The sequence below is a fragment of the Rhinoderma darwinii genome, chromosome 12, assembly GCF_050947455.1.
Source record: "Rhinoderma darwinii isolate aRhiDar2 chromosome 12, aRhiDar2.hap1, whole genome shotgun sequence".
Classification (NCBI taxonomy): domain Eukaryota; kingdom Metazoa; phylum Chordata; class Amphibia; order Anura; family Rhinodermatidae; genus Rhinoderma; species Rhinoderma darwinii.
The window spans coordinates 38,877,168-38,890,932 of NC_134698.1; the positions used below are offsets into that span (position 1 = coordinate 38,877,168).

General features: G+C 41.7%; 1 protein-coding gene across 2 annotated transcripts in view; it reads right to left on the reverse strand.

Annotated features, from left to right (window-relative positions):
• Positions 1-13,765, reverse strand: part of AKAP6 (A-kinase anchoring protein 6) — a 439,319-nt gene that overhangs the window by 121,929 nt on the left and 303,625 nt on the right. For both annotated transcript variants that reach the window (XR_012851289.1, XM_075843564.1), the window contains exons 8-9: positions 6,893-7,032; positions 1,716-1,836 (exon numbers count right to left, since the gene is read on the reverse strand). Coding sequence is in view for 1 of the 2 variants with exons in the window: in XM_075843564.1 (XP_075699679.1) it covers positions 1,716-1,836; positions 6,893-7,032 (261 nt within the window). In the remaining variant the exon portion in view is untranslated. The remainder of the gene's footprint in view (positions 1-1,715; positions 1,837-6,892; positions 7,033-13,765) is intronic.

Here is a 13,765-nt window from a genome sequence, read left to right on the forward strand (position 1 = left end):
GTCAGGGCTCCGTTCCGACGGAAAGGAGCACTGACACAGGTGTGAACGAAGCTTAAGGGGTTATATAATGTAAGAAAAACTGTATCATTAGGGAGACCTAGTTGTGATGTGTCCTGTATGTAAACAAGTCGTCATAGTAATGAATGGCCTCCCAAAAACAGACTTCAGTCTTATATGTGGGAGATTCTCCTAATTTGATGCAGAACTTTAGAATTGAACAAATAAGAAAATGACAGGGTAAACTAATGCTAGGTCCTGGTCTTCCTTCACCCCATCGTGAACATTATTTACAAGAGTGCTTATGAACTATCCATACTAAGATTATTGCTTGTGACACTATTTTTCAATATTGCTGTACACTCTGAAGTACTGCAACTTTGTATTATACTCTGTATTCTGATTCATTCCCAAGTAACTGATCCCATGGTCTAAAGCTCAAGGCTGGTATTAAGTTTATTGCTTATGGTGGGTCAGTGCATCTATCTCATTAACATGTCTTATGGACATAACAGTAAAATGTGTGTTGATTTTTATGTGGGCTTTTTTTTAAAGGTATACAACCCCTTCCAACAGACTCCTTGCGTCATTGCAGCTTGTTATGGTAGTTAGAAGACGACACAACATTAAAGAAATACAGAGAGGAGTCATCATCGGCATGCAGTTAAAAATGCTAAGATTAAATTGATTTTAAGAGGATCATCATTATCATTATCAGAGGCAATGGCCCAAATATCACACCATTTGTCTGAACATACATGACCTACATATTATTATTTATTAGATCACTACTCAAAAACTTCTATGTGTTTGAAATCTAAAATATCAATATCTGGAAAAATGTCAGTGCTCTCTCATGAATACATGGATTTGTTATATCAAGGTATAAATAGGCATGTGAAAAAAATATTTATTGATAAGATTCATTAGGGTAAATGTTTACTCAAGTCACTAATTTACTTTTATACAAATTTCATACAATGTTATTCTTGTGCTCCAAACTTATCCTGCTTCACAGCCTGTCAGCCAAAGAGCCTCAGATATGAGTGCTTGTTAGATATCCCTACTGAGATATTACTGCTTCGGAGCTACAGCAACCCTACTGAGATATTACTACTTCTGAGATTTCCCTACACAGCTGTTACTGTTTCAGAGCTATAACGGTTTCTAAAATATGCCTACATTCATGTGCCAGCAGTGTGGCACAGCAGTAATGTTTGTTGTGCATTACAGTGAACTACTGGAGATTTATAGATTCTGAGACATCCTTACTGAAATATAACTACTTGTGAGTTATGGCTCTTTTCAGATTCCAGTGGTGTGCCATTACAGTAAGCCTGTATTAAACAACCAGGGCATGGGCCTTTCCAAGTCAAACTTTGTGCACGACAAAAGGTCATTATTCTAGTTGGTTTGCATTATCTGATTCATTCAGACTCTAGTTCAGATACGATGAGCTCAAATGCGGTTTACAGTACAACTATAACAATATATACAAATAGAATTACTCATTGTGGGCAATGTTAGCGCTAGTTATCTTGTAAGACAACGGAATCCCTTGAAGTGGGGGTGTATAGTTGGTCTAGGATTATCTTTATCATGGTATGTCAGGTATAAGCTCATGCTTCGTTATAGAATACAATGATATTATGTCGTTTCCAGATCACTGACATTCAGCACCCCTCATACACTACATTGCTAAGACATTAGTTAACAACCTTGCACATCTGTAGATGTTGTTCTTCAGACACCAATAATCCAAGACTGTTCTGCACGGTAGCCTCCATGTCAAGCAGCCAGTCCCAGAATTCCTGGCACTCTCCCTCCAAGTCCTGAACACTGCAGAAAAAAGATGAATATTTTCACTCCAAGACATTTATAGGGTAACCAGTTTATAAAAGGATTAATGCCAATGATGCTATTTTTTTCAACAGAACCAGATGTATTATTGAATGAATAGTGTGCTATTAATAAACAGAAAAGCATATAATCCACTCTGTAATAGTGGACATTATAAATGTAAAGGACACCGACTGCCTCCAGATTTAGGAGTCCCTGTGGGTCCCTGTGTAACCTACAAGCATAGAATATGTTTACCAACATCAACATGGGTCCCACAAGCGACAAATACCATAAACAGCTTTGCGTTAGCAATAAATGTTACTAGATTATCAATTCAGTCTCTCAACATGGCATAACGTAATGGTCTAGAGGAATGTCTTCACAAAGTAGATGACCAAGCAGGAAGGTACAGAGATCAAAAACTCTGAAAATACTACTTGCCATTTTCAAACCATGTTTCCCAAGAAAAGTACAGCATATTCTAATGCTGTCATCTGGTTTAAAATTCAAGTGCACATAGGGATTTTTTGCCAGTTCATCACCTCGTTTAACCCTCAACTGAAATCGACTTGTTGGCCTGGGAAAAGAAACCCAATATAGCTCTCTCTAGAGAAGAGGTTGCGTTCCTCTTTAAACACTCCCATGGGTTTTCTATATATCTACAAGTACAGGAATATTCTTAGAAAACTAACACTCTTAAGCCGGATTTACACGAGCGTGTGCGTTTTGCGCGCGCAAAAGGTACTTAACAGCTGCGTGTGTCAGCAGCATATGATGCGTGGCTGCGTGCTTTTCATGCAGCCGCCATCATTATGACACTCTGTATGTTTGTAAACAGAAAAGCACGTGTCGTGAATTTTACGCAGCAGACACACGCTGCATGAAACTCACGGACAGTCTGCACGGCCCCATAGACTAACATAGGCCGTGCGAGGCGCGTGAAAATCACGCGCGTTGCACGGACCTATTATACGTTCGTCTGAATAAGTCCTTACACCTATTCGAACTTAATATGATTCAATCAGACAAATACTGGCATTGTGAGATATCCCCAGGTACCTTCACACGCATCTGTTGTCAGAAATGTAAGTGATCCTGGAAAGACATATCTAACATGATACAGACAGTCTTCAAAAAAATGCTCAACCTTAACCGCCACCTGGTTCCAGACAAGGGGACCACATTACTTATATGATCACTGTAGCCAAAGATTCAATGCCCCTCCATTGGAGTCAAAAAGAGCCACCCTCTTTGCAGGCTTGGTCCACTAAAATGGATTTCATATCCAGACTGGAGGAAATCACCAACTAGAAACGTAGAAGACTTATAAAGATCCTCCAATCAAAATCAGTGGGAATTGCTACTTTGCCAGACACCTCTAGGCTGCGTTTTGAATGGCGGCATTGTCTTACAAATCCTACACCTCTCCCCACTCCCTGTATCTTTAAGGTTAGGACTAATAACACTCCATTTCCATATCCTAAGGATAGACCATCAAAATTAAAGACCTGGATAATCTTCGATACAAAGAGATTTACAAAAAAAATCAGATGAACAAGTGGAAACTTAAGCACACTGGGAGTGTTTTTTTTTTTTTTTTAAAAACATGTAAAAAGCAAAAGTGAAGCAGTTACCCATGTCCACTATTTAAGGTGCAGCTTTAATTTACTAAAGGGCCTGTGAAAAAAGGAGCTGAGTCTGATTGTCTATTTATATACATACAAATGAACTTCGAAATTATCATGTAAACATTAAAAAACAGTATAGAAATACAGTTAATGCCATTTTCAGACTGTTCAGACTGCCTCGTGTGAGAACCCAATCAGGTCCTGCCAGAATAAGGTTCACCTGCGGATCGGATCTGATCCTGTTCTTAGCACAAAATATATGGCTCCCGTATTTTGGGTGTTGATTTTGTTTTACTTGGCCATTTTTAAAGGGAAAGAGTAGCCTTCATATTGTGAAAACAGAAGGGTCATTTAACCCCTTTAGGACGCAGCCTGTTTTGGCCTTGTGGACACAGCCTATTTTTTCAAATCTGACATGTGTCACTTTATGTGGTAATAACTCCGGAATGCTTTTACCTATCCAAGCGATTCTGAGATTGTTTTCTCGTGACATATTGTACTTTATGTTAGTGAAAAAATTTGGTCGATAAATTCAATATTTATTTGTGAAAAACGTCAAATTTTAGCAAAAATTTGCAAAAATTAGCATTTTTCTAAATTTAAATGTATTTGCTTGTAAAACAGATAGTAATACCACACAAAATAGTTACTAGTTAACATCCCCCATATGTCTAATTTATGTTTGCATCATTTTTTTTCACGTACTTTTATTTTTCTAGGACGTTACGAGGCTTAGAACTTTAGCAGCAATTTCTCATATTTTCAATAAAATTTCAAAAGGCTATTTTTTCAGGGACCAGTTCAGTTCTGAAGTGGCTTTGAGGGCCTTATATATTAGAAAGTCCCCATAAATCACCCCATTTTGAAAACTGTACCCCTCAAGGTATTCAAAACCACATTCAGAAAATATTTTAACCCTTTAGGCGTTTCACAGGAATTAAGGCAAAGTAGAGCTGAAATTTACAAATTTCATTTTTTTTGCCGAAATTCATTTGTAATAAAAAAAAATCTGTAACACAGAAGGTTTTACCAGAGAAACGCAACTCAATATTTATTGCCCAGATTCTGCAGATTTTAGAAATATCCAACATGTGGCCCTAGTGTCCTAATGGACTGAAACACAGGCCTCAGAAGCAAAGGAGCAGCTAGTGGATTTCGGGGCCTCCTTTTTTTAGGAATATATTTTAGGCACCATGTCAGGTTTGAGGAGGTCTTGTGGTACCTAAACAGCCGAAACCCCCCCAAAGTGACCCCATTTTGGAAACTACACCCCTCAATGCATTTTTCTAGGGGTATAGTTAGAATTTTGACCCCACAGTTTTTTTGCAGAATTTAGTGGAATTAGTCTGTGAAGATGAAAATCACCTATTTTTCTGTGGAAACATAGAATTTTTTCATTTTTACAAGGAATAAAGGAGAAAAAGCACCCCAAAATTTGTAAAGCAATTTCTCCCGATTACGGCAATACCCCATATGTGGTCGTAAACTGATGTTTGGACCCACAGCAGGGCTCAGAAGGGAGGGAGCGCCTTTTGGATTTTGGAGCGCAGATTTTGCTGGATTGGTTTTCAGTGCCGTGTCGGGTTTGCAACGCCCCGGAGGGACCAAAACAGTGGAAACCCGCCAAAAGTGACCCCATTTTGGAATCTACACCCCTCAAGGAATTTTTCTAGTGGTATAGTGAGCATTTTGGCCCCTCAGGATCTTTTTTAGAGCTAAGGTGACCAAAAAACAGCGATTTTTGGCGCTTTAAATTCTTTATTTATTACAGCGTTCACCGTGCGCAATAAATTACGTTTTAATTTATTCTGCCGGTCGGTACGATTACGCCGATACCATATGTGTATAGTTTTTTTTAAGTTTTGCAGCGTTTGCACAATAAAATTAAGTTTCTATAAAATAATTTATTTTCTGGGACACGCTATTCTGAGCCGTAACTTTTTTATTTTTTCATCAAAAAAGCTGTGGGAGGTCTTGTTTTTTGCGGGACGGGTTGTAGTTTTTATTGGTACCATTTTGGGGTAAATGCGACTTTTTGATCACTTTTTATTCTATATCTTGGGAGGGGTGGTGACCAAAAAATAGTGATGCTGACAGTTTTCCGTTTATTTTGTTTGCGGCGTTCACCGTGCGGAAAAATTAACATTATAGTTTCATAGATTGGGTCGTTACGAACGCGGCGATACCAAATATGTGTACTTTTTTTAACGTTTTCATTTTTTCCCTATAATAAATGACTTATTATAGGAAAACAAAACCTTTTTATTTTTACACTTTTATAAAACATTTTTATTAACTTTTTTTTACTTTTTACACTTTATATTTTTGTTTATGAACTTTTCTTTTACTTTTTACACTTTCTTTTTTTGACCTGCAGCTCTGATCGCTGCTAGAATACATTACACTACCTAGGTAGTGTAATGTATTCCAACTGTCAGTGTGACGTCACAGTCACTCTGACAGTTGGTCTACGAGGATCAGCAGAGGCTGATCCTCATAGGCTGACATACATGGCAGACCTGGGGGCCGTTGTCTGGCCCCCGGGTGCCATCACAAGCATCAGAAGCCCCCACGATTGCATGGGGGCTGCTGATGCGCTACAAACCCGCTACATGCGGAGATCGCAATCGAGCCCCGCATGTAACGGGTTAATTGCCGAAATCAGCGGCGATGAGCCGCTGATCGGCAACACTGGAGAGTGTCAGCTGTCGGGGACAGCTGATCTCCAAGTTCCCGATGCACACTGTCGCCGACAGTGTGCATCGGGAACGGCACAGTGACTTTCTGTCACTCTGACAGGAAGCCTATCAGGACCAGCCGAAGGTTGGTCCTGATGGGCTTCTGTCCATGGCAGACCCGGAAGCCATTGTTTGGCTTCCGTTTGCCATACTAACTATCGGCAGACCCCGCGATTTCGGACGGGGGTCTGCCGATATGTTAGAAACCCCTAAAATTCGGCGATTGCACCCGATCGCCGAATTTAAGGGGTTAATGCGCCGAAATCAGCGGCAAAGGACCGCTGGCCGGCAAGAGGGGAGTGTCAGCTGTCGGCGACAGCTGACCTCCTGGTTCCCGGTGCACACTGTCGCCGACAGTGTGCACCGGGATTAACTCAGTAACTGTACGTCCTCGTGCGGGAAGTAACTTCCCGCAACGACGTACAGTTACGTCCTGGTGCGGGTAGGGGTTAAATGTCAAATGGGCGACTTCCATGTATCAAGTGAGATAGCAATAAGTGTTGTATAGTCCATGATCTAGGTATTTATTTATATAGCCCCAATAATCACAGCAGATTATGAAAGTGATTCAGGATGTATTACATTATCAAAGATAAACTGTATAGATAAAATAGACACCTAATAGGCCTGTTACAAAGTGTTATAAGGGATTATTTTATGGGGTTGCTGTGGAAGAGATGTCCTCACCTGTCACATCTCATGCTACTTTTCAAAGGAGGTGGATCAGAATGATGAGTGTTCTCAGCATACACTGTACTGCTCAGTTGCAGTGACATCTTGGTTACTGCATCTCTCTGGGCTTGTAAGGAACTAAGAGGTTTATTTACCTGTGAAGTGAAGAGAACAGATAGGTCATAGTTTGCAAACAAACACAAAATACAACCAAAAAGAAAATAATTTCACATGGACTCTGCAAACAACCTTCAGCACAATGCCCCCAACAGTGCCACTTGGTGGCCAGTAGTTGTGACGCAGGTGCTGATAAGGTGCTGGTTTTAAGAGCTATTGTATGAGGTAGAAAGATAAGATTTGCACATCATATCATAGGGCAGAGTTTTATTGATTGGTATCTGCATTTCCTTACAAACTAGCCAGGATGGATCATAAGAGAATTGCATTGTGTCTTACATCCCCGTTGTATAGAGATGAAGTAATATCACATATTAAACAATATGAAGCATCCCGGATAACGTATTGTCTGTCGTAGAAGAAGCCAGCTTTGATGACACCATCCCATACTTGGACTCTGAACTGACGGATGTCTATCTGCCTCATCTGAAACTCTATACAGAGTATTGCTGATACTGACTTAGAAAAGGAGAGTGGCGGTACTGGAAAAGATAAAATCCAAGGCTGTTTTGTCTTGAACACCCGCTGGTTGGATCCTGAATGCTGCATTCTTGTCTTGGGGATTTGAGGATTTCAGTGGGGTTTTTCTTTTATTATTATTCAAAACATTAAAAGTCAACAGCTGGACGGCAGACACGCGCATTCATCTATCCCACTGCGGACAGATGTTTTAAATAAAATGCTATTTACATTTGCTCAGATACTCAGGCCCAATGTATAATACAACCGGCTCGGAATATGCCTTTTGTGATATTAAATTTCTCTTCCTCTTGCAGAAGGGAAGTATAAGATTTGTGGTAGATGAGGAAAGGAAATATTTCTTATTTCTGCACATTGAACAGCTGGGGGCAAGGCAGAAGAGACTTTATTACGAGGGCCAATAAAGAAGAGTGCAGTATTTTTAATTATTTATCAATATGAATAAAATTAATACTAATATTAATACATTTGTAAAACAGATTTTATGTTCTCATACCATAAAATCATCAGGACATACACAAAGTGCATATCTCCTAAATTAAAAAAATACCTGCTGATTTATAACTGCTTCTTAGGCCTCATGCACACGACCGTAAAAACACCCGTTATTACGGGTCGTAATTACGACCCGAAATAACGGGCCCATAGACTTCTGTTGGCCACGGGTACCTTCCCGTTTTCTCACGGGAAGGTGCCCGTGCCGTTAAAAAGATAGAACATGTTCTATTTTTTTATTTTACGGGCCGTGCTCCTATACTTTATAATGGCTCGGAAAAACGGCCGGCTGCCCGTGGCCCGCCGTGCCCGGCCGTGCTCGTAATTACGAGTCGTAATTACGAGCACGGTCGTTTGCATGAGGCCTTAGGCTGAAAGTTTTTCAAAAGTGACATTAAAATCGTCCATTAAAGCTGCTAAGTAGTTATCAGTTTTCCAGAATGGCAAATCAGCTCTGAACAGTAAGGCCCTGTCCACGCTGAGTTTTATGGCACTGATTTTGATGCAGAAACCGCGTCGTAAGCAGCGCCAAAAAACTGCAGAAATCACCCCTCATTGATTTCAAACCGAGGCAAAGGCGCTTTTTTCCGGGCAGCTTTTAGCTGCTCGCTGGGAAAAAAAAGCGGTATTTGCTTTCTTCCCACGGTTCCTTCTCTGACATCCCATTGAAACCAATGGGAGGCAGAAAAAACCTGTGGCGCTTATTTCTGAGCGTTATTTGCCGACGGTCCTTGCGTTAACTTCAATGGGGGGTGAAAAACGCATTAAAAAATGCGGCAAACAAGCTCAGGCATGTCAAAGTCTGCCTCAAAATTCTGAGGCAGATTTTTTCTGCCTGCAAAAAACTCTGTGTGAACAGGGCCTAAGGGCTCATGCACACTCGCGTGGAGACTGTATGGCTTCTTTAGCTCCTTACAGTCTCTGTGAACTGCCATACAAGCTCATGAGCCCTAAGTCTGCATGGTTATGTCGTGTTATGTTGCCCATATTATTGAATAACTAAGATTGCCATTTAGGATTAAAGGAAAGCTGGGTAACAGCCTAATTGGGAGCTGTATCGGCGGATATATTGATGCCACAACTTAATATAAGAGGACACATCAAGAACTTTTACTGGTCAGTTTTTTTAGTTTAAGGTATAAATGCTCTTTAAAGGGGTTGTCTGAGATAAAATGACTTTGTGTTAATGCTTGTAATTTATTAATGTAAATACATTTGTAATATACTTACATTATTCAAAGTGGCCACATTTCCAGATCCTGCCGTGGTGTACTTGACGGATGACGTCACTATCTGGTGGCTGTGTTGATCCTCATTTCTGGGTACAAGACAAGTCACTTGTGACGTGCCGTGTATGGGCTGTTATGCTGTACAGCTAGTAACGCGCATGCGCGGTCCATGCTGTTCTCGCTGTCCTTGCTGTTCTAGAGATAACAGCAGGGACCGCGCACGCACGTTATGGGGGGTACAACAGAACAGCCCATACACAAGTGATGTGTCATATACCCGGAAAAGAATTAAAGATCAACACTGCAGCCAAAGAGTGACGTCACCCGTCAAGTACCCCACGGCAGGATCTGGAAACGGGGCCACTTTGGAAAATGTAAGTATATTACAAATGTATTTATATTAATAAATTACAAGCATTAACACATAGTCATTTTATCTCGGACAATCCCTTTACTGTCTCCATACTTTAATAAATATTGCACAGGCTGTTGCTGAGGCTCAGTAGTTGCAATGAATAAGAGAGTTATTGCTACCATCAATAAATTAAACTTCACTCAGTACTGTATAACTATACCCATAGGAAGAAAAACTCCATGTGCCTCTCTGTAAATGTCATGCAGAGGTACATTACGGACAATAGTTCTTGGCCAAAACAATTCTACCACACAGATCCGTAATACAATTGTATGCCTGAGGCCTGAAAAACTTACACAGGTAAACCAAGGGTTAACTAGGAGAAGGCAACCTGCATTTTGGGTGGAAACAGTCTTGTTTCTTGTGTAATGTATGTATAAATATTGGGACAGACAATTTTATGTTGTCGCTACTTTATCATGTATACGGTATGTCCTTCACTTGTTCTAACTTACCCAATCATTTTCTAATTGTGAAAATGGCAAGAAATGGTGCAGCTGTGCATTCTATTGGGGTGCATTATTTGGTCTGAGGGCCACATTGTCAGATTGTATCTCACCAAGGGGCACTTTCGAGTGGTTTTCCGATCTGAGATATTTATGGTATATCAACAACCTTGTGTCCTGCTCTCTGAAGTGACAAACCTAGAAAAATGAAAGTAATACAGCTCCCCCATAACAGTGTCAGCCACACAGAACCCCATAACATTTCCATGCATAACAGTGCCAGTCACACAGGGTATCATTAGTACTTTCCTGCCTCTGCTCTAGTGTAACGTGCTGCTCCTCACCACTCCTCCTTTCTCTAACATGGAAGATACATGTATGAAGCTAATCAGGGACCCTCACATATATCTTCCAAGTTCTGCTGTGATGTCTTTGATCAGTCCAGGGAAGAAGGAACAGAGCTGCCATCTATTGACGCACATTTCTTTTGACAGATGTGTCTTTCTGACCCAACAGAACACACACAAAATGTCTGCAACCTCATGGTTGGGACCGCACAGAATGGCATTGTGGGACGCCTGTAGCCCCTGTGCCGTAGGCTGTGCACCTCTGCTCTAATATGTTGCATGTTGCAGTCCAGCTGGCATTGTAAGATGGCGCATTTCACTTATTTTGCTATTTTTCATTATTTTTATTATGCATTACATAAGTGTGCCAAAGGTGTAATTTGCTGTGACAAATATGCGTGAAGCAAGTGTTCAATCAAACATGTCACACTTACTGTAACTTTGCATGCAAGGGCACATACAGACGTGGCGGAATTGCTGTTGAATTGAATTGACAGTCCGCAGTGGAATTCTGCAGCAGCCGTTTTTTACATTTGTTTCTATACATTAGGAAACTTAGTCCAGACGTTGCGGAAAATAACTGTGCGGAAATCAGGCTGCGGTGCAAAATTTTCCCTCTGCAGCATGCTCATTATGTTGCGGAGAAGCAGCGGAATTTCACTGCAGATTTCAGAATTTGCATTGCAAAGACTGAAATCTGCAGAAAGTCCGCTGTGATATCTGCAACGTCTGAATTACCTGTCAAACAAGTCAATGAAAAACAGCTCAAATTACGTCCCAAGTAGTGTCCTGCACTTCTTTGACGAGGCTGTTCTTTTGACAGCGACGCGTAAAATTACAGGTCGTCGGAACAGTACATCGGCAAACCCATTGAAATGAATAGGCAGATGTTTGCCGACGTATTGGAGCCGTGTTTTCAGGCATAATTCGAGGCGTAAAACGCCTCCATTATGCCTGAAAATAGGTCGTGTGAACCCAGCCTTAGAGTTGTGAGTCACAGGTCACAAGCGTATAGAGTGGGATCTTTAAGACAGTAAGGGTATGTTCACACGATTAGGAAAAAACGTCTGAAAATACGGAGCTGTTTTCAATGGAGTCAATGAAAAACGGCTCCAAAAATGTCCCAAGAAGTGACATGTATTTTTACGCGCCGTATTTTGACAGCAACGCATAAAATTACACCTCGTGGGAACAGAACACCGCAAAACCCATTGCAAGCAATGGGCAGATGTTTGTAGGCGTATTAGGGGCATTTTTACAGGCGTAATTCCAGGCGTAAAACGCCCGAATTATGTCTGAAAACACTGCGTGTGAACATACCCTTAGGCCTCATGCACACTTCCATCACCGTTTTATCGGCCATTTTTGACGGATCCGTGTGTCCGTTTTTGTTTCCGTGTGCACTCCGTTTCCGTTCCGTGTTTCCGTTTTACACGGACGTTGTGCTTCCGTTTGGCTTCCGTTTTTCCGTTTAAAAAACTGATGTAAACTTCACATGTCTGTGAACTTTGGCCCACCCAGCCGTTGCTATGGCAACGGATCCCTCAAAAACGGACGGCACACGGAAGCCTTCCGTGTGCCATCCGTGTATTTGACGGCAACATCTTCCTAGTACGGAAAACTTCCAGCCCCCAAAAGGATTCCATAGCTGTCGGCAAGAAGGCGCCAGCTCAGAAGCTGAGCCGGCGTCATCAGCGGGGGATGTCAGCTGTATGTTACAGCTAACATCCACCTGTAATGGCAGGAACCAGAGCTATCTCCGATCCTTGCCATTAACCCATTAGATGAAGCGATCGCTACATCTTTGTGGTTGTTTGCAGATCGGCAGCTCTGTGCTGCAACCGCAGGGCTGATAACTGCTACTATGGCAACAGGAGACCTAAGGGCATGACCACACGTGGCGGATTTCCTCCGCAACTGTCCGCATCAATGCCGCACAGAATCTGCGTTGCAGATTCTGCTGCGGATCTGCACAAAATGTGCAGAAAATTGATGCGGACTAGCTGCTGCGGACTGCGGGAAAAGTGCTTCCCTTCTCCCTATCAGTGCAGGATAGAGAGAAGGGACAGCACTTTCCCTAGTGAAAGTAAAAGAATTTCATACTTACCGGCCGTTGTCTTGGTGACGCGTCCCTCTTTCGGCATCCAGCCCGACCTCCCTGGATGACGCGCCAGTCCATGTGACCGCTGCAGCCTGTTATTAGCCTGTGATTGGCTGCAGCCGTCACTTAGACTGAAACGTCATCCTATGAAGCCGGACTGGAGACAGAAGCAGGGAGTTCTCGGTAAGTATGAACTTCTATTTTTTTACAGGTTGATGTATATTGTGATCGGTAGTCACTGTCCCGGGTGCAGAAACAGTTACTGCCGATCGCTTAACTCTTTCAGAACCCTGGACAGTGACTATTTACAGACGTCTCCTAGCAACGCTCCCGTCATTACGGGAGCCCCATTGACTTCCTCAGTCTGGCTGTAGACCTAGAAATACATAGGTCCAGCCAGAATGAAGAAATGTCAAGTTAAAAAAGCAAGACGCATCCGCAGCACACATAACATGTGCATGACAGCTGCGAACTTCATTGCGGAAATTAGAATCTCCATTGAAGTCAATGGAGAAATTCCGCCATGAGTCCGCCACTGCTCCGCAACAGACAGAGCATGCTGCGGACACCAAATTCCGCTCCGCAGCCTATGCTCCGCAGCGGAATTTTACGCATCGTCTAAACGAACACTTCTAAATAGAAGTGGAAGTCAATGCAGAAACGGCTCCGCTGCGGATTAACGCTGCGGAGTGTCCGCAGCGGAATTCTAGTGAAATTCCACCACGTGTGAACCCAGCCTAACAATGGGCTCCTGTCCGCCATTATTGAAGCCGCCCGGAGGCGAAGCCAAATCGGCTTGCTGTCAGTGAATGACTGATAGATTCAATACATTGCACTACATAGGTAGTGCAATGTATTAAAATAAAAATCTGACAGTTGGACCTTCAAGTCCCCTTGTGGGACTAAAAAAAGTGTAAAAAGCAAAAGTGAGAAAAAAAGTTGTCAAAAATATAATAAAAGCTTGAAAATAAAATAAAACACAATCGTTCTTTTTCAATTATGAAGTCCTTTATTATTGAAAATAAATAAATAAACCATACATATTTGGTATCTCCGCGACCGAAACAGGCCAAACTATAAAAATATTATGTTCCATATTCGACGCGGTGAACGGCATAAAAAAAACTGTAAAAAACAGTGCCAGAATTTCTGTTTTTTGGTCACTTTACCGAAATAAAAAGTGATCAAAAATTTGCAT